Genomic DNA, 21,801 nt, shown 5'->3' with positions numbered 1-21,801 from the left:
CGTTAGAGACGAGGATGACGTTAGAGACGAAGGTGATATTAGAGACGAAGGTGATATTAAAGACGAAAGTGACATCAGAGACGAAGGCGACATTAGAGACGAGGACGACGTTAGAAATGAAGGTGATATTAGAGACGAAGGTGACATTAGAGACGTAGGCGACATTAGAGACGAGGACAACGTTAGAGACGAAGGCGACATTAAAGACGAGGACGACGTTGGAGACGACGGTGACATTAGAGACGAGGATGACGTTAGAGACGAAAGTGACGTTAGAGACGAGGATGACGTTGGAGACGACGGCGACATTAGAGACAAAGGTGACATTAGAGACGAGGACGACGTTAGAGACAAGGATGACGTTAGAGACGAAAGTGACGTATGAGACGATGGTAACGTTAGAGACGAGGACGACATTAGAGACGAAGGTGACATTAGAGACGAGGACGACGTTACAGACGAAGGTGACATTAGAAACGAGGACGACGTTAGAGACGAGGACGACGTTAGAGACGAAGGTGACAGAGATGAAAGTGACATTAGAGACGAGGACGATATTAGAAACGAGGACGACATTAGAGACGAGGACGACGTTAGAGACGAGGATGACGTTAGAGACGAAAGTGACGTTAGAGACGAGTATGATGTTGGAGACGATGGCGACGTTAGAGACGAGGACGACGTTAGAGACGAGGATGACGTTAGAGACGAAAGTCACATTAGAGACGAAAGTGACGTTAGAGACAAGGACGACGTTAGAGACGAGGATGACGTTAGAGACGAAAGTGACGTTAGAGACGAGGATGACGTTGGAGACGAAGGCGACATTAGAGACAAAGGTGACATTAGAGACGAGGACGACATTAGAGACGAGGACGACGTTAGAGACGAAAGTCACATTAGAGACGAAAGTGACGTTAGAGACGATGGTAACGTTAGAGACGAGGACGACATTAGAGACGAAGGTAACATTAGAGACGAGGACGACGTTACAGACGAAGGTGACATTAGAAACGAGGACGACGTTAGAGACGAGGACGACGTTAGAGACGAAGGTGACATTAGAGATGAAAGTGACATTAGAGACGAGGACGATGTTAGAAACGAGGACGACATTAGAGACGAGGATGACATTAGAGACGAGGACGACATTAGAGACGAGGATGACATTAGAGACGAAGGTGATATTAGAGACGAGGACGACGTTAGAGACGAAGGTGATATTAGAGACGAGGACGACATTAGAGACGAGGACGACGTAAGAGACGAAAGTGATATTAGAGACGAGGACGACATTAGAGACGAAGGTGACATTAGAGACGAAGGCGATATTAGAGACGAAAGTGACATTCGAGACGATGGCAACATTAGAGACGAGGACGACTTTAGAGACGAAGGTGATATTAGAGACGAAAGTGACATTAGAGACAAAGGCGACGTTAGAGACGAGGACGACATCAGAGACGAGGATGACGTTAGAGACGAAAGTGATATTAGATACGAGGACGACGTTAGTGACGAAGGTGATATTCAAGACAAGGACGACTTTAGAGACGAAGGTGACATTAGAGACGAAGGCGACATTAGCGACGAAGGCGACATTAGAGATTAGGACGACGTTAGAGACGAAGGTGATATTAGAGACGAAGGTGACATTAGAGACGAAAGTTACATTAGAGACGAGGACGACGTTAGAGACGAGGATGATGTTAGAGACGAGGATTACATTAGAGACGAGGACGATGTTAGAGACGAGGACGACATTAGAGACGAGGATGACGTTTGAGACTAAGGTGATATTAGAGACGATGGTGATATTAGAGACGAGGACGACGTTAGAGACGAAGGTGATATTAGAGACGAGGACGACGTTAGAGATGAAAGTGACATTAGAGACGAGGACGACGTTAGAGACGAGGATGATGTTAGAGACGAGGATGACATTAGAGACGAGGACGATGTTAGAGACGAGGACGATGTTAGAAACGAGGACGACATTAGAGACGAGGACGACATTAGAGACGAGGATGACATTAGAGACGAGGACGACGTAAGAGACGAAAGTGATATTAGAGACGAGGACGACGTTAGAGACGAAGGTGATATTCAAGACGAGGACGACGTTAGAGACGAGGATGACGTTAGAGACGAAGGTGATATTAGAGACGAAGGTGATATTAAAGACGAAAGTGACATCAGAGACGAAGGCGACATTAGAGACGAGGACGACGTTAGAAATGAAGGTGATATTAGAGACGAAAGTGACATTAGAGACGTAGGCGACATTAGAGACGAGGACGACGTTACAGACGAAGGTGACATTAGAAACGAGGACGACGTTAGAGACGAGGATGACGTTAGAGACGAAAGTCACATTAGAGACGAAAGTGACGTTAGAGACGATGGTAACGTTAGAGACGAGGACGACATTAGAGACGAAGGTGACATTAGAGACGAGGACGACGTTACAGACGAAGGTGACATTAGAGACGAGGACGACGTTACAGACGAAGGTGACGTTAGAAACGAGGACGACGTTAGAGACGAGGACGACGTTAGAGACGAAGGTGATATTAGAGATGAAAGTGACATTAGAGACGAGGACGACGTTAGGGACGAGGATGATGTTAGAGACGAGGACGATGTTAGAGACGAGGACGATGTTAGAGACGAGGACGACGTTAGAAACGAGGACGACATTAGAGACGAGGACGACATTAGAGACGAGGATGACATTAGAGACGAGGATGACGTTTGAGACGAGGATGACGTTAGAGACGAAAGTGACGTTAGAGACGAGTATGATGTTGGAGACGATGGCGACATTAGAGACGAGGACGACGTTAGAGACGAGGATGACGTTAGAGACGAAAGTCACATTAGAGACGAAAGTGACGTTAGAGACAAGGACGACGTTAGAGACGAGGATGACGTTAGAGACGAAAGTGACGTTAGAGACGAGGATGACGTTGGAGACGAAGGCGACATTAGAGACAAAGGTGACATTAGAGACGAGGATGACGTTAGAGACGAAAGTGGCGTTAGAGACGAGTATGATGTTGGAGACGATGGCGACATTAGAGACGAGGACGACGTTAGAGACGAAAGTCACATTAGAGACGAAAGTGACGTTAGAGACGATGGTAACGTTAGAGACGAGGACGACATTAGAGACGAGGACGACATTAGAGACGAAGGTGACATTAGAGACGAGGACGACGTTACAGACGAAGGTGACATTAGAAACGAGGACGACGTTAGACACGAGGACGACGTTAGAGACGAAGGTGACATTAGAGATGAAAGTGACATTAGAGACGAGGACGATGTTAGAAACGAGGACGACATTAGAGACGAGGATGACATTAGAGACGAGGACGACATTAGAGACGAGGATGACATTAGAGACGAAGGTGATATTAGAGACGAGGACGACGTTAGAGACGAAGGTGATATTAGAGACGAGGACGACGTTAGAGACGAAGGTGATATTCAAGACGAGGACGACGTTAGAGACGAGGATGACGTTAGAGACGAAGGCGACATTAGAGACGAAGGCGATATTAGAGACGAAAGTGACATTCGAGACGATGGCAACATTAGAGACGAGGACGACTTTAGAGACGAAGGTGATATTAGAGACGAAAGTGACATTAGAGACAAAGGCGACGTTAGAGACGAGGACGACATCAGAGACGAGGATGACGTTAGAGACGAAAGTGATATTAGATACGAGGACGACGTTAGTGACGAAGGTGATATTCAAGACAAGGACGACTTTAGAGACGAAGGTGACATTAGAGACGAAGGCGTTATTAGCGACGAAGGCGACATTAGAGATTAGGACGACGTTAGAGACAAAGGTGATATTAGAGACGAAGGTGACATTAGAGACGAAAGTTACATTAGAGACGAGGACGACGTTAGAGACGAGGATGATGTTAGAGACGAGGATTACATTAGAGACGAGGACGATGTTAGAGACTAGGACGACATTAGAGACGAGGATGACGTTTGAGACGAAGGTGATATTAGAGACGATGGTGATATTAGAGACGAGGACGACGTTAGAGACGAAGGTGATATTAGAGACGAGGACGACGTTAGAGATGAAAGTGACATTAGAGACGAGGACGACGTTAGAGACGAGGATGATGTTAGAGACGAGGATGACATTAGAGACGAGGACGATGTTAGAGACGAGGACGATGTTAGAAACGAGGACGACCTTAGAGACGAGGACGACATTAGAGACGAGGATGACATTAGAGACGAGGACGACGTAAGAGACGAAAGTGATATTAGAGACGAGGACGACGTTAGAGACGAAGGTGATATTCAAGACGAGGACGACGTTAGAGACGAAGGTGATATTAGAGACGAAGGTGATATTAAAGACGAAAGTGACATCAGAGACGAAGGCGACATTAGAGACGAGGACGACGTTAGAAATGAAGGTGATATTAGAGACGAAGGTGACATTAGAGACGTAGGCGACATTAGAGACGAGGACAACGTTAGAGACGAAGGCGACATTAAAGACGAGGACGACGTTGGAGACGACGGTGACATTAGAGACGAGGATGACGTTAGAGACGAAAGTGACGTTAGAGACGAGGATGACGTTGGAGACGAAGGCGACATTAGAGACAAAGGTGACATTAGAGACGAGGACGACGTTAGAGACAAGGATGACGTTAGAGACGAAAGTGACGTATGAGACGAGTATGATGTTGGAGACGATGGCGACATTAGAGACGAGGACGACGTTAGTGACGAAATTCACATTAGAGACGAAAGTGACGTTAGAGACGATGGTAACGTTAGAGACGAGGACGACATTAGAGACGAAGGTGACATTAGAGACGAGGACGACGTTACAGACGAAGGTGACATTAGAAACGAGGACGACGTTAGAGACGAGGACGACGTTAGAGACGAAGGTGACATTAGAGATGAAAGTGACATTAGAGACGAGGACGATATTAGAAACGAGGACGACATTAGAGACGAGGATGACATTAGAGACGAGGATGACATTAGAGACGAGGATGACATTAGAGACGAAGGTGATATTAGAGACGAGGACGACGTTAGAGACGAAGGTGATATTAGAGACGAGGACGACATTAGAGACGAGGACGACGTAAGAGACGAAAGTGATATTAGAGACGAGGACGACGTTAGAGACGAAGGTGATATTCAAGACGAGGACGACGTTAGAGACGAGGATGACATTAGAGACGAAGGTGATATTAGAGATGAAAGTGACATTAGAGACGAGGACGATGTTAGAGACGAAGGTGACATTAGAGACGAGGACGATGTTAGAAACGAGGACGACATTAGAGACGAGGATGACATTAGAGACGAGGACGACATTAGAGACGAGGATGACATTAGAGACGAAGGTGATATTAGAGACGAGGACGACGTTAGAGACGAGGACGACGTTAGAGACGAAGGCGACATTAGAGACGAAGGCGATATTAGAGACGAAAGTGACATTCGAGACAAAGGCGACGTTAGAGACGAGGACGACATCAGAGACGAGGATGACGTTAGAGACGAAAGTGATATTAGATACGAGGACGACGTTAGTGACGAAGGTGATATTCAAGACAAGGACGACTTTAGAGACGAAGGTGACATTAGAGACGAAGGCGACATTAGCGACGAAGGCGACATTAGAGATTAGGACGACGTTAGAGACGAAGGTGATATTAGAGACGAAGGTGACATTAGAGACGAAAGTTACATTAGAGACGAGGACGACGTTAGAGACGAGGATGATGTTAGAGACGAGGATTACATTAGAGACGAGGACGATGTTAGAGACGAGGACGACATTAGAGACGAGGATGACGTTTGAGACGAAGGTGATATTAGAGACGATGGTGATATTAGAGACGAGGACGACGTTAGAGACGAAGGTGATATTAGAGACGAGGACGACGTTAGAGATGAAAGTGACATTAGAGACGAGGACGACGTTAGAGACGAGGATGATGTTAGAGACGAGGATGACATTAGAGACGAGGACGATGTTAGAGACGAGGACGATGTTAGAAACGAGGACGACATTAGAGACGAGGACGACATTAGAGACGAGGATGACATTAGAGACGAAGGCGACATTAGAGACGAAGGCGATATTAGAGACGAAAGTGACATTCGAGACGATGGCGACATTAGAGACGAGGACGACTTTAGAGACGAAGGCGACATTAGCGGCGAAAGTGACATTAGAGACAAAGGCGACGTTAGAGACGAGGACGACATCAGAGACGAGGATGACGTTAGAGACGAAAGTGATATTAGATACGAGGACGACGTTAGTGACGAAGGTGATATTCAAGACGAGGACGACTTTAGAGACGAAGGTGACATTAGAGACGAAGGCGACATTAGCGGCGAAAGTGACATTAGAGACAAAGGCGACGTTAGAGACGAGGACGACATCAGAGACGAGGATGACGTTAGAGACGAAAGTGATATTAGATACGAGGACGACGTTAGTGACGATGGTGATATTCAAGACGAGGACGACGTTAGAGACGAAGGCGACATTAGAGACGAAGGCGATATTAGAGACGAAAGTGACATTCGAGACGAGGATGACATTAGAGACGAAGGTGATATTAGAGACGAGGACGACATTAGAGACGAGGACGACGTAAGAGACGAAAGTGATATTAGAGACGAGGACGACGTTAGTGACGAAGGTGATATTCAAGACGAGGACGACGTTAGAGACGAGGATGACGTTAGAGACGAGGATGACGTTAGAGACGAAGGCGACATTAGAGACGAAGGCGATATTAGAGACGAAAGTGACATTCGAGACGATGGCAACATTAGAGACGAGGACGACTTTAGAGACGAAGGCGATATTAGAGACGAAAGTGACATTCGAGACGAGGATGACATTAGAGACGAAGTTGATATTAGAGACGAGGACGACATTAGAGACGAGGACGACGTAAGAGACGAAAGTGATATTAGAGACGAGGACGACGTTAGTGACGAAGGTGATATTCAAGACGAGGACGACGTTAGAGACGAGGATGACGTTAGAGACGAGGATGACGTTAGAGACGAAGGCGACATTAGAGACGAAGGCGATATTAGAGACGAAAGTGACATTCGAGACGATGGCAACATTAGAGACGAGGACGACTTTAGAGACGAAGGTGATATTAGAGACGAAAGTGACATTAGAGACAAAGGCGACGTTAGAGACGAGGACGACATCAGAGACGAGGATGACGTTAGAGACGAAAGTGATATTAGATACGAGGACGACGTTAGTGACGAAGGTGATATTCAAGACAAGGACGACTTTAGAGACGAAGGTGACATTAGAGACGAAGGCGACATTAGCGACGAAGGCGACATTAGAGATTAGGACGACGTTAGAGACGAAGGTGATATTAGAGACGAAGGTGACATTAGAGACGAAAGTTACATTAGAGACGAGGACGACGTTAGAGACGAGGATGATGTTAGAGACGAGGATTACATTAGAGACGAGGACGATGTTAGAGACGAGGACGACATTAGAGACGAGGATGACGTTTGAGACGAAGGTGATATTAGAGACGATGGTGATATTAGAGACGAGGACGACGTTAGAGACGAAGGTGATATTAGAGACGAAGGTGACATTAGAGACGAAAGTTACATTAGAGACGAGGACGACGTTAGAGACGAGGATGACATTAGAGACGAGGACGACGTAAGAGACGAAAGTGATATTAGAGACGAGGACTACGTTAGAGACGAAGGTGATATTCAAGACGAGGACGACGTTAGAGACGAGGATGACGTTAGAGACGAAGGTGATATTAGAGACGAAGGTGATATTAAAGACGAAAGTGACATCAGAGACGAAGGCGACATTAGAGACGAGGACGACGTTAGAAATGAAGGTGATATTAGAGACGAAAGTGACATTAGAGACGTAGGCGACATTAGAGACGAGGACAACGTTAGAGACGAAGGCGACATTAAAGACGAGGACGACGTTGGACACGACGGTGACATTAGAGACGAGGATGACGTTAGAGACGAAAGTGACGTAAGAGACGAGGATGACGTTGGAGACGAAGGCGACATTAGAGACAAAGGTGACATTAGAGACGAGGACGACGTTAGAGACGAGGATGACGTTAGAGACGAAAGTGACGTTAGAGACGAGTATGATGTTGGAGACGATGGCGACATTAGAGACGAGGACGACGTTAGAGACGAAAGTCACATTAGAGACGAAAGTGACGTTAGAGACGATGGTAACGTTAGAGACGAGGACGACATTAGAGACGAGGACGACATTAGAGACGAAGGTGACATTAGAGACGAGGACGACGTTACAGACGAAGGTGACATTAGAAACGAGGACGACGTTAGAGACGAGGACGACATTAGAGACGAGGATGACATTAGAGACGAGGATGACATTAGAGATGAAAGTGACATTAGAGACGAGGATGATGTTAGAAACGAGGACGACATTAGAGACGAGGATGACATTAGAGACGAGGACGACATTAGAGACGAGGATGACATTAGAGACGAAGGTGATATTAGAGACGAGGACGACATTAGAGACGAGGACGACGTAAGAGACGAAAGTGATATTAGAGACGAGGACGACGTTAGAGACGAAGGTGATATTCAAGACGAGGACGACGTTAGAGGCGAGGATGACATTAGAGACGAAGGCGACATTAGAGACGATGGCGATATTAGAGACGAAAGTGACATTCGAGACGATGGCAACATTAGAGACGAGGACGACTTTAGAGACGAAGGTGATATTAGAGACGAAAGTGACATTAGAGAAAAAGGCGACGTTAGAGACGACGACGACATCAGAGACGAGGATGACGTTAGAGACGAAAGTGATATTAGATACGAGGACGACGTTAGTGACGAAGGTGATATTCAAGACAAGGACGACTTTAGAGACGAAGGTGACATTAGAGACGAAGGCGACATTAGCGACGAAGGCGACATTAGAGATTAGGACGACGTTAGAGACGAAGGTGATATTAGAGACGAAGGTGACATTAGAGACGAAAGTTACATTAGAGACGAGGACGACGTTAGAGACGAGGATGATGTTAGAGACGAGGATTACATTAGAGACGAGGACAATGTTAGAGACGAGGACGACATTAGAGACGAGGATGACGTTTGAGACGAAGGTGATATTAGAGACGATGGTGATATTAGAGACGAGGACGACGTTAGAGACGAGGACGATGTTAGAAACGAGGACGACATTAGAGACGAGGATGACATTAGAGACGAGGACGACATTAGAGACGAGGATGACATTAGAGACGAGGACGACGTAAGAGACGAAAGTGATATTAGAGACGAGGACGACGTTAGAGACGAAAGTGACGTTAGAGACGAGGATGACGTTGGAGACGAAGGCGACATTAGAGACGAAGGTGACATTAGAGACGAGGACGACGTTAGAGACGAGGATGACGTTGGAGACGAAGGTGATATTAAAGACGAAAGTGACATCAGAGACGAAGGCGACATTAGAGACGAGGACAACGTTAGAGACGAAGGCGACATTAAAGACGAGGACGACGTTGGAGACGACGGTGACATTAGAGACGAGGATGACGTTAGAGACGAAAGTGACGTTAGAGACGAGGATGACGTTGGAGACGAAGGCGACATTAGAGACGAAGGTGACATTAGAGACGAGGACGACGTTAGAGACGAGGATGACGTTGGAGACGAGGATGACTTTAGATACGAAGGCGACATTAGAGACGAGGATGACGTTAGAGACGAGGACGACATTAGAGACGAGGATGAGATTAGAGACGAGGACGACGTAAGAGACGAAGGTGACATTAGAGACGAGGACGACGTTAGAGACGAAGGTGACATTAGAGACGAAGGTGACATTAGAGACGAGGACTACGTAAGAGACGCAGGTGACATTCGAGACGAGGACGACGTAAGAGACGAAGGTGATATTAGAGACGAGGACGACGTTAGAGACGAGGACGACGTAAGAGACGAAAGTGATATTAGAGACGAGGACGACGTAAGAGACGCAGGTGACATTAGAGACGAGGACGACGTTAGAGACGCAGGTGACATTAGAGACGAAAGTGACATTAGAGACGAGGACGACGTAAGAGACGAAAGTGACATTAGAGACGAGGAGGACTTAAGAGACGAAGGTGACATTAGAGACGAGGACGACGTAAGAGACGAAGGTGACATTAGAGACGAGGACGACGTAAGAGACGAAGGTGACATTAGAGACCAGGACGGCGTAAGAGACGACGGTGACATTAGAGACGAGGACGACGTAAGAGACGCAGGTGACATTAGAGACGAGGACGACGTAAGAGACAAAGGTGACATTAGAGACGAGGACGACGTAAGAGACGCAGGTGACATTAGAGACGAGGACGACGTTAGAGACGAGGACGACATTAGAGACGAAGACGACGTAAGAGACGAAAGTGATATTAGAGACGAGGATGACGTTAGAGACGAAGGTGACATTAGAGACGAGGACGACATTAGAGACGAGGACGACGTAAGAGACGGAGGCGACATTAGAGACGAAGACAACGTTAGAGACGAGGACGACGTAAGAGACGAAGGTGACATTAGAGACGAGGACAACGTTAGAGACGAGGACGACGTAAGAGACGAAAGTGATATTAGAGACGAGGACGACGTAAGAGACGAAGGTGACATTAGAGACAAGGACGACGTAAGAGACGAAGACAACGTTAGAGACGAGGACGACGTAAGAGACGGAGGTGACATTAGAGACGAGGACAACGTTAGAGACGAGGACGACGTAAGAGACGAAAGTGATATTAGAGACGAAAGTGACATTAGAGACGAAGACAACGTTAGAGACGAGGACGACGTAAGAGACGAAGGTGACATTAGAGACGAGGACAACGTTAGAGACGAGGACGACGTAAGAGACGAAAGTGATATTAGAGACGAGGACGACGTAAGAGACGAAGGTGACATTAGAGACAAGGACGACGTAAGAGACGCAGGTGACATTAGAGACGAGGACGACGTAAGAGACGAAGGTGACATTAGAGACGAAAGTGACATTAGAGACGAAGACAACGTTAGAGACGAGGACGACGTAAGAGACGAAGGTGACATTAGAGACGAGGACAACGTTAGAGACGAGGACGACGTAAGAGACGAAAGTGATATTAGAGACGAGGACGACGTAAGAGACGCAGATGACATTAGAGACGAGGACGACGTTAGAGACGCAGGTGACATTAGAGACGAGGACGACGTTAGAGACGCAGGTGACATTAGAGACGAGGACGACGTAAGAGACGCAGGTGACAGAGATGAAAGTGACATTAGAGACGAGGACGACGTAAGAGACGCAGGTGACATTAGAGACGAGGACGACGTAAGAGACGAAGGTGACATTAGAGACGAGGATGACGTAAGAGACGCAGGTGACATTAGAGACGAGGACGACGTTAGAGACGCAGGTGACATTAGAGACGAGGACGACGTAAGAGACGAAGGTGACATTAGAGACGAAAGTGACATTAGAGACGAGGACGACGTAAGAGACGAAGGTGACATTAGAGACGAGGACGACGTAAGAGACGAAAGTGACATTAGAGACGAGGACGACGTAAGAGACGAAGGTGACATTAGAGACAAGGACGATGTAAGAGACGAAAGTGACATTAGAGACGAGGACGACGTTAGAGACGCAGGTGACATTAGAGACAAGGACGACGTAAGAGACGAAAGTGACATTAGAGACGAGGACGACGTAAGAGACGAAAGTGACATTAGAGACGAGGACGACGTAAGAGACGAAGGTGACATTAGAGACAAGGACGATGTAAGAGACGAAAGTGACATTAGAGACGAGGACGACATTAGAGACGCAGGTGACATTAGAGACGAGGACGACGTAAGAGACGAAGGTGACATTAGAGACAAGGACGACGTAAGAGACGAAAGTGACATTAGAGACGAGGACGACGTTAGAGACGCAGGTGACATTAGAGACGAGGACGACGTAAGAGACGAAGGTGACATTAGAGACGAGGACGACGTTAGAGACGCAGGTGACATTAGAGACGAGGACGACGTAAGAGACGAAAGTGACATTAGAGACGAGGACGACGTTAGAGACGCAGGTGACATTAGAGACGAGGACGACGTTACAGACGAAGGTGACATTAGAGACGAGGACGACGTAAGAGACGAAAGTGACATTAGAGACGAGGACGACGTTACAGACGAAGGCGACATTAGAGACGAGGACGACGTAAGAGACGAAAGTGACATTAGAGACAAGGACGACGTAAGAGACGAGGACGACGTAAGAGACGCAGGTGACAGAGACGAGGACGACGTTACAGACGAAGGTGACATTAGAGACAAGGACGACGTAAGAGACGAAGGTGACATTAGAGACGAGGACGACGTAAGAGACGAAAGTGACATTAGAGACGAGGACGACGTAAGAGACGCAGGTGACATTAGAGACGAGGACGACGTTACAGACGAAGGCGACATTAGAAACCAAGGTGACATGAGAGACGAGTCCTACACGCATCAGAACGACGCGTTTGAAACTTCCAATCCCCCCATTAGTAGTTTCTGGTCAGGTTCCAGGCCACGGTTATCAGAACCGGATCAGAACATGTACAAACAAGAACCTGTCTTTGCTCAGGTGGATCCGTGACCTCCAGTTCTTTGTGGTTCTGTATTGGTTCAGGTGCCGTCGTGATGGAGGCCGGATCAGGTTCACCAGAACTTAGACTGACGTCAGTCAGAAGATCTCCTCGTCTGTCTCAGGTCTGTCGGTCAACACACACACACACACACACACACGCACGCATGCACACACACACACATCATGGAGTAAATCGCTATGGTTACAGGGTAAATCACCATGGCAACTCCTTTTGAACTGGAGCAGGTTTGGTTGTCCTGACCAAGCTCTTGTAAAGCGAGTCCTGTTCTGTCCACGTTGGTGGGAATGGTGTGATTTACCTGCCCAGGTGTGTTTTCAGGGCAACAGCAGAAGTGAAGGACAGAAGGAAAGGAAAGGAGCAGGCAGCCTGCAGGAGATGAAGAGGAGAGGGAGGATGGCAAGGAGCCGAGAGGAGCAGGAGGAGGAGCTGGTTGGTCAGCTGCAGACACTGGTGAGACTTTTACCTGCAGCTCAGGTGTGTCAGGACCACACAGGTGTTAACCTGATGACGTGTGTGTAGAATCTGTCCAGCAGGTCTACAGCCAAGGGAACCGGACTGGTTTACTCAGAGGTCTTCACGCTACACCAGAACCTTTGGGACCCGAGGTCAGAACCAGAACACACTGGAACCATGTCCAATCAGCTGTTTGCAACGGGCTTTCCTAAACGCATCACTAGGGGCTTGTCCCTCCGCTGATGTTTGTAGTTGTCGTGGTAACGTCTTACTGTCATTCTTCAGTCATCCAGAGAGTCCAGACAGGGTGGCGTCCATCATGGCGGAGCTGCAGAGACAAGATCTGCTGCTGCACTGCGTCATGGTGGAGGTGTGTGTATGAGAGTAGGGGGGAGGTGTGTGTATGAGAGTAGGGGGGAGGTGTGTGTATGAGAGTAGGGGGGAGGTGTGTGTATGAGAGTAGGGGGGAGGTGTGTGTATGAGAGTAGGGGGGAGGTGTGTGTATGAGAGTAGGGGGGAGGTGTGTGTATGAGAGTAGGGGGGAGGTGTGTGTATGAGAGTAGGGGGGAGGTGTGTGTATGAGAGTAGGGGGGAGGTGTGTGTATGAGAGTAGGGGGGAGGTGTGTGTATGAGAGTAGGGTGGAGGTGTGTGTATGAGAGTAGGGGGGAGGTGTGTGTATGAGAGTAGGGGGGAGGTGTGTGTATGAGAGTAGGGGGGAGGTGTGTGTATGAGAGTAGGGGGGAGGTGTGTGTATGAGAGTAGGGTGGAGGTGTGTGTATGAGAGTAGGGGGGAGGTGTGTGTATGAGAGTAGGGTGGAGGTGTGTGTATGAGAGTAGGGTGGAGGTGTGTGTATGAGAGTAGGGTGGAGGTGTGTGTATGAGAGTATGGTGGAGGTGTGTGTATGAGAGTAGGGGGGAGGTGTGTGTATGAGAGTAGGGGGGAGGTGTGTGTATGAGAGTAGGGTGGAGGTGTGTGTATGAGAGTAGGGTGGAGGTGTGTGTATGAGAGTAGGGGGGAGGTGTGTGTATGAGAGTAGGGTGGAGGTGTGTGTATGAGAGTAGGGTGGAGGTGTGTGTATGAGAGTAGGGGGGAGGTGTGTGTATGAGAGTAGGGTGGAGGTGTGTGTATGAGAGTAGGGTGGAGGTGTGTGTATGAGAGTAGGGTGGAGGTGTGTGTATGAGAGTAGGGTGGAGGTGTGTGTATGAGAGTAGGGTGGAGGTGTGTGTATGAGAGTAGGGGGGAGGTGTGTGTATGAGAGTAGGGTGGAGGTGTGTGTATGAGAGTAGGGTGGAGGTGTGTGTATGAGAGTAGGGTGGAGGTGTGTGTATGAGAGTAGGGGGGAGGTGTGTGTATGAGAGTAGGGTGGAGGTGTGTGTATGAGAGTAGGGTGGAGGTGTGTGTATGAGAGTAGGGGGGAGGTGTGTGTATGAGAGTAGGGGGGAGGTGTGTGTATGAGAGTAGGGGGGAGGTGTGTGTATGAGAGTAGGGGGGAGGTGTGTGTATGAGAGTAGGGTGGAGGTGTGTGTATGAGAGTAGGGTGGAGGTGTGTGTATGAGAGTAGGGTGGAGGTGTGTGTATGAGAGTAGGGGGAGGTGTGTGTATGAGAGTAGGGGGGAGGTGTGTGTATGAGAGTGTGGGGGGGGGGGGGTGTGTCTCTTTGAGAAGAGGGTGGAGGTTTTTAACCATCAACATGTGTTTCAGTCCAGAGAAGCTTCAGAAGAAGAGCTGCTGCTTGCTCACTCGTAAGTCTACCAATCAACAGCCTGACTGCTTCCTATCTGTGTTTACTGCTTCCTGTCTGTGTTTACTACTTCCTGTTTGTGTTTATTGCTTCTTGTCTGTGTTTACTACTTCCTGTCTGTGTTTACTACTTCCTGTCTGTGTTTACTACTTCCTGTTTGTGTTTACTGCTTCCCATTTGTGTTTACTACTTCCTATCTGTGTTTACTAATTCCTGTCTGTGTTTACTGCTTCCTGTCTGTGTTTACTGCTTCCTATCTGTGTTTACTGCTTCCTGTCTGTGTTTACTACTTCCTGTCTGTGTTTACTACTTCCTGTCTGTGTTTACTGCTTCCTGTCTGTGTTTACTGCTTCCTATCTGTGTTTACTACTTCCTGTCTGTGTTTACTGCTTCCTGTCTGTGTTTACTGCTTCCTATCTGTGTTTACTGCTTCCTGTCTGTGTTTACTACTTCCTGTCTGTGTTTACTACTTCCTGTCTGTGTTTACTGCTTCCTGTCTGTGTTTACTGCTTCCTATCTGTGTTTACTGCTTCCTGTCTGTGTTTACTGCTTCCTGTCTGTGTTTACTGCGTCCTGTCTGTGTTTACTGCTTCCTGTCTGTGTTTACTGCTTCCCATTTGTGTTTACTACTTCCTGTCTGTGTTTACTACTTCCTGTTTGTGTTTACTGCTTCCCATTTGTGTTTACTACTTCCTGTCTGTGTTTACTACTTCCTGTCTGTGTTTACTGCTTCCTGTCTGTGTTTACTGCTTCCTGTCTGTGTTTACTGCTTCCTATCTGTGTTTACTGCTTCCTGTCTGTGTTTACTACTTCCTGTCTGTGTTTACTGCTTCCTGTCTGTGTTTACTGCTTCCTGTCTGTGTTTACTACTTCCTGTCTGTGTTTACTGCTTCCTGTCTGTGTTTACTGCTTCCTGTCTGTGTTTACTGCTTCCTGTCTGGGTTTACTGCTTCCTATCTGTGTTTACTGCTTCCTGTCTGTGTTTACTACTTCCTGTCTGTATTTACTGCTTCCCATTTGTGTTTACTACTTCCTGTCTGTGTTTACTACTTCCTGTTTGTGTTTACTGCTTCCCATTTGTGTTTACTACTTCCTGTCTGTGTTTACTACTTCCTGTTTGTGTTTACTGCTTCCCATTTGTGTTTACTACTTCCTGTCTGTGTTTACTACTTCCTGTCTGTGTTTACTGCTTCCTATCTGTGTTTACTACTTCCTGTCTGTGTTTACTACTTCCTGTCTGTGTTTACTACTTCCTATCTGTGTTTACTGCTTCCTGTCTGTGTTTACTGCTTCCTGTCTGTGTTTACTGCTTCCTATCTGTGTTTACTGCTTCCTGTCTGTGTTTACTACTTCCTGTCTGTATTTACTGCTTCCCATTTGTGTTTACTACTTCCTGTCTATGTTTACTACTTCCTGTTTGTGTTTACTGCTTCCCATTTGTGTTTACTACTTCCTGTCTATGTTCACTACTTCCTGTTTGTGTTTACTGCTTCCCATTTGTGTTTACTACTTCCTGTCTGTGTTTACTGCTTCCTGTCTGTGTTTACTGCTTCCTATCTGTGTTTACTGCTTCCTGTCTGGGTTTACTGCTTCCTATCTGTGTTTACTGCTTCCTGTTTGCGTTTACTGCTTCCTGTCTGTGTTTACTGCTTCCTATCTGTGTTTACTACTTCCTGTCTGTGTTTACTACTTCCTGTCTGTGTTTACTGCTTCCTGTCTGTGTTTACTGCTTCCTGTCTGTGTTTACTGCTTCCTGTCTGTGTTTACTGCTTCCCATTTGTGTTTACTACTTCCTATCTGTGTTTACTACTTCCTGTTTGTGTTTACTGCTTCCCATTTGTGTTTACTACTTCCTGTCTGTGTTTACTACTTCCTGTCTGTGTTTACTGCTTCCTGTCTGTGTTTACTACTTCCTGTCTGTGTTTACTGCTTCCTATCTGTGTTTACTACTTCCTGTCTGTGTTTACTGCTTCCTGTTTGGGTTTACTGCTTCCTATCTGTGTTTACTACTTCCTGTTTGCGTTTACTGCTTCCTATCTGTGTTTACTGCTTCCTATCTGTGTTTACGGCTTCCTGTCTGTGTTTACTGCTTCCTATCTGTGTTTACTGCTTCCTATCTGTGTTTACTACTTCCTATCTGTGTTTACTACTTCCTGTCTGTGTTTACTGCTTCCTGTCTGTGTTTACTGCTTCCTGTCTGTGTTTACGGCTTCCTGTCTGTGTTTACTGCTTCCTATCTGTGTTTACTGCTTCCTGTCTGTGTTTACTGCTTCCTGTCTGTGTTTACTACTTCCTGTCTGTGTTTACTACTTCCTGTCTGTGTTTACTGCTTCCTGTCTGTGTTTACTGCTTCCTGTCTGTGTTTACGGCTTCCTGTCTGTGTTTACTGCTTCCTGTCTGTGTTTACTGCTTCCTATCTGTGTTTACTGCTTCCTGTCTGTGTTTACTGCTTCCTGTCTGTGTTTACTACTTCCTGTCTGGGTTTACTGCTTCCTATCTGTGTTTACTGCTTCCTGTCTGTGTTTACTGCTTCCTGTCTGTGTTTACTGCTTCCTGTCTGTGTTTACTGCTTCCTATCTGTGTTTACTGCTTCCTATCTGTGTTTACTGCTTCCTGTCTGTGTTTACTGCTTCCTGTCTGTGTTTACTGCTTCCTGTCTGTGTTTACAGGAAGGATTACCTGCACCAGGTGAAGTCCTCTCAGAAAATGACGCAGACTGAACTCCAGACTCTGTCTGACAGATACGACTCTGTCTACTTCCATCCTGTAAGGACACATCCACCTGCACACACACCTCCACCTGCACACACACCTCCACCTGCACACAGACGTCATGTCCTCCAGGTTTCTCTGCTGAACCTCTGGTGGAAACTTGGAGTCCATCAGACAGAGGGTGCTGCAGAGGTCATCCAGGAACCACGAAGCCTCTAAAATTCCAGGTTTTCTGTCTGATTCCAGGTGTCTGTGTGTGTATGTGTGTGCGTGTGTCTGTCTATGTGTGTGTGTGTGTGTGTGTGTGTCTGTCTATGTGTGTGTGTGTGTGTGTGTGTGTGTGTGTGTCAGGACTCCTTCCAGGTCAGCATCTCTGCAGTCGGCTCCGTCCTCCAGCTGGTCGATCAGGTCTTGACATCAAAACTTAGAAATGGATTTGCTGTCATCAGGTAACCATGGTTACTCATGATTAGGTCAGGTGATCAGAGACAGCTGATGACTGATGACCTCCCCCTCCTCCCCCTCCTCCCACTCCTCCCCCTCCTCCTCCTCCTCCTCCTCCCCCTCCCCCTCCCCCTCCCCCTCCCCCTCCTCCTCCCCCTCCCCCTCCTCCTCCTCCTCCCCCTCCTCTCAGACCTCCAGGTCATCATGCTCAGACAAACCAACCAAACGGTTTCTGTCTCTACAACAACGTAGCGATCGCGGCTCGCTACGCTCAGACCCGTTACGCTGTCACCAGGTGAGTCGTACGCAGCGCCTCCCGTTCCCTCCCGGCGTGCAGCAGCGCCTCCCGTTCCCTCCCGGCGTGCAGCTGCGCCTCCCGTTCCCTCCGGGCGTGCAGCAGCGCCTCCCGTTCCCTCCCGGCGTGCAGCTGCGCCTCCCGTTCCCTCCCGGCGTGCAGCAGCGCCTCCCGTTCCCTCCCGGCGTGCAGCTGCGCCTCCCGTTCCCTCCCGGCGTGCAGCAGCGCCTCCCGTTCCCTCCCGGCGTGCAGCTGCGCCTCCCGTTCCCTCCCGGCGTGCAGCTGCGCCTCCCGTTCCCTCCCGGCGTGCAGCTGCGCCTCCCGTTCCCTCCCGGCGTGCAGCTGCGCCTCCCGTTCCCTCCCGGCGTGCAGCTGCGCCTCCCGTTCCCTCCCGGCGTGCAGCTGCGCCTCCCGTTCCCTCCCGGCGTGCAGCTGCGCCTCCCGTTCCCTCCCGGCGTGCAGCAGCGCCTCCCGTTCCCTCCCGGCGTGCAGCTGCGCCTCCCGTTCCCTCCCGGCGTGCAGCAGCGCCTCCCGTTCCCTCCCGGCGTGCAGCAGCGCCTCCCGTTCCCTCCCGGCGTGCAGCTGCGCCTCCCGTTCCCTCCCGGCGTGCAGCAGCGCCTCCCGTTCCCTCCCGGCGTGCAGCTGCGCCTCCCGTTCCCTCCCGGCGTGCAGCTGCGCCTCCCGTTCCCTCCCGGCGTGCAGCAGCGCCTCCCGTTCCCTCCCGGCGTGCAGCAGCGCCTCCCGTTCCCTCCCGGCGTGCAGCTGCGCCTCCCGTTCCCTCCCGGCGTGCAGCAGCGCCTCCCGTTCCCTCCCGGCGTGCAGCAGCGCCTCCCGTTCCCTCCCGGCGTGCAGCAGCGCCTCCCGTTCCCTCCCGGCGTGCAGCAGCGCCTCCCGTTCCCTCCCGGCGTGCAGCTGCGCCTCCCGTTCCCTCCCGGCGTGCAGCTGCGCCTCCCGTTCCCTCCCGGCGTGCAGCTGCGCCTCCCGTTCCCTCCCGGCGTGCAGCTGCGCCTCCCGTTCCCTCCCGGCGTGCAGCAGCGCCTCCCGTTCCCTCCCGGCGTGCAGCTGCGCCTCCCGTTCCCTCCCGGCGTGCAGCAGCGCCTCCCGTTCCCTCCCGGCGTGCAGCAGCGCCTCCCGTTCCCTCCCGGCGTGCAGCTGCGCCTCCCGTTCCCTCCCGGCGTGCAGCTGCGCCTCCCGTTCCCTCCCGGCGTGCAGCAGCGCCTCCCGTTCCCTCCCGGCGTGCAGCTGCGCCTCCTGGAGGATTTTCATGGAGCACGTCTGTCTGTGATTGGCTGAGGTGAGGACGACATCATGAACCAGCATTAGTAATGAAGTCTTTCTGGGTTTCAGGGTCCTGATCGTGGACTGGGATGTTCATCATGGTCAGGGTATCCAGTACCTGTTCCAGGAGGATCCCAGGTAAACATTCCTTAGGGTCTGCTGGAGTGCTAAGATGCTGGACCGGGTTCCCGGTAGAACCCGGCTCCGATGCTGGACCGGTTCCAGGCTAAACCCTGTTAATGTGTGTTGCAGGGTTCCAGGCTAAACCCTGTTAATGTGTGTTGCAGTGTCCTGTACTTCAGCGTGCACAGGTACGAACAAGGGTCCTTCTGGCCTCACCTGCCCGAGTCGGACTGCAGCTTCATCGGTACCGGACCAGCTGAGGGGAGGAACATCAACCTGCCCTGGAACAAGGTCAGTTCTATCTGATCCACCAGCCCAGAACTGATCCACCGGTCCAGAACTGATCCATCAGCCCAGAACTGATCCTCCAGTCCAGAACTGGTCAACCAGCCCAGAACTGATCCTCCAGTCCAGAACTGGTCAACCAGCCCAGAACTGATCCACCGGTCCAGAACTGGTCAACCAGCCCAGAACTGATCAACCAGCCCAGAACTGATCCACCGGTCCAGAACTGGTCAACCAGTCCAGAACTGATCCACCGGTCCAGAACTGATCCACCAGTCCAGAACTGGTCTACCAGTCCAGAACTGATCCACCAGTCCAGAACTGGTCAACCAGTCCAGAACTGATCCACCAGTCCAGAACTGATCCACCGGTCCAGAACTGGTCAACCAGTCCAGAACTGATCCACCAGTCCAGAACTGATCCACCGGTCCAGAACTGGTCAACCAGTCCAGAACTGATCCACCGGTCCAGAACTGATCCACCGGTCCAGAACTGGTCAACCGGTCCAGAACTGATCCACCGGTCCAGAACTGGTCAACCGGTCCAGAACTGATCCACCGGTCCAGAACTGATCCACCAGTCCAGAACTGGTCAACCAGTCCAGAACTGGTCAACCAGTCCAGAACTGATCCACCAGTCCAGAACTGGTCAACCAGCCCAGAACTGATCCACCAGTCCAGAACTGGTCAACCAGTCCAGAACTGGTCAACCAGCCCAGAACTGATCCACCAGTCCAGAACTGGTCAACCAGCCCAGAACTGATCCACCAGTCCAGAACTGGTCAACCAGTCCAGAACTGATCCACCGGTCCAGAACTGATCCACCAGTCCAGAACTGGTCAACCAGTCCAGAACTGGTCAACCAGTCCAGAACTGGTCAACCAGTCCAGAACTGGTCAACCAGCCCAGAACTGATCCACCAGTCCAGAACTGGTCAACCAGCCCAGAACTGATCCACCAGTCCAGAACTGGTCAACCAGCCCAGAACTGGTCAACCAGTCCAGAACTGATCCACCAGTCCAGAACTGGTCAACCAGTCCAGAACTGATCCACCAGTCCAGAACTGGTCAACCAGCCCAGAACTGATCCACCAGTCCAGAACTGGTCAACCAGTCCAGAACTGATCCACCAGTCCAGAACTGGTCAACCAGTCCAGAACTGATCCACCAGTCCAGAACTGGTCAACCAGCCCAGAACTGGTCAACCAGTCCAGAACGGGGCTGGGGGGGGGGGGGGCAGGGTGAGGCTGTGGTTTGTCTCAGCTTAGTTTGACACCTAGAAGCGTGGAATGGTGAACGGCCTGGGGTTTATCAGCAGGTGAGGAGCATGATCCTGATTCTGCTCAGCTGTGCTGCCTGAACCACAGGCCACGCCTCCGCCACGCCTCCGCCACGCCTCCGCCACACACCACACAGCTCAGACATCCATGACACATCCGGGATTCGTTCTAACTTCCTGTTCCTTATTCCCGTGTTTCAGACGGGGATGACTGACGCTGATTACATCGCTGCGTTTCAGCGACTTCTTCTTCCTGTTGCGTACGAGGTAGCGCGCACACACACACACACACGTATGATGCTGACGCTGAGGACATCATCCTGTAATCCTGTAATCTTTGTGTCCAGTTTCAGCCTGAGCTGGTTCTGGTTTCTGCTGGATTCGACGCTGCAGATGGAGATCCGAAGGTGACGCAGATCTGACCTGAAACACT

General features: G+C 49.8%; 1 protein-coding gene across 3 annotated transcripts in view; it reads left to right on the top strand.

Annotated features, from left to right (window-relative positions):
• Positions 1–21,801, top strand: part of hdac6 (histone deacetylase 6) — a 78,221-nt gene that overhangs the window by 37,953 nt on the left and 18,467 nt on the right. Inside the window, exons 2-13 of one of the 3 annotated variants that reach the window (XM_079239410.1) lie at positions 12,779–12,858; positions 13,077–13,208; positions 13,278–13,363; positions 13,497–13,581; positions 14,915–14,955; positions 17,624–17,642; positions 18,018–18,115; positions 18,301–18,405; positions 19,753–19,821; positions 19,971–20,097; positions 21,570–21,635; positions 21,716–21,775. In XM_079239410.1, the coding sequence (XP_079095536.1) occupies positions 12,790–12,858; positions 13,077–13,208; positions 13,278–13,363; positions 13,497–13,581; positions 14,915–14,955; positions 17,624–17,642; positions 18,018–18,115; positions 18,301–18,405; positions 19,753–19,821; positions 19,971–20,097; positions 21,570–21,635; positions 21,716–21,775 (957 nt within the window). In that variant the 5' untranslated portion in view covers positions 12,779–12,789. Of the gene's footprint in view, positions 1–12,778; positions 12,859–13,076; positions 13,209–13,277; positions 13,364–13,496; positions 13,582–14,914; positions 14,956–17,623; positions 17,721–17,912; positions 18,116–18,300; positions 18,406–19,752; positions 19,822–19,970; positions 20,098–21,569; positions 21,636–21,715; positions 21,776–21,801 lie in introns of all 3 variants that reach the window. The other 2 variants (XM_079239409.1, XM_079239408.1) reach the window with 2 other exon arrangements.

This window comes from Telmatherina bonti, assembly GCF_933228915.1.
Source record: "Telmatherina bonti genome assembly, chromosome: 4".
NCBI lineage: Eukaryota > Metazoa > Chordata > Actinopteri > Atheriniformes > Telmatherinidae > Telmatherina > Telmatherina bonti.
This window is presented reverse-complemented; position numbering and strand designations above follow the sequence as displayed.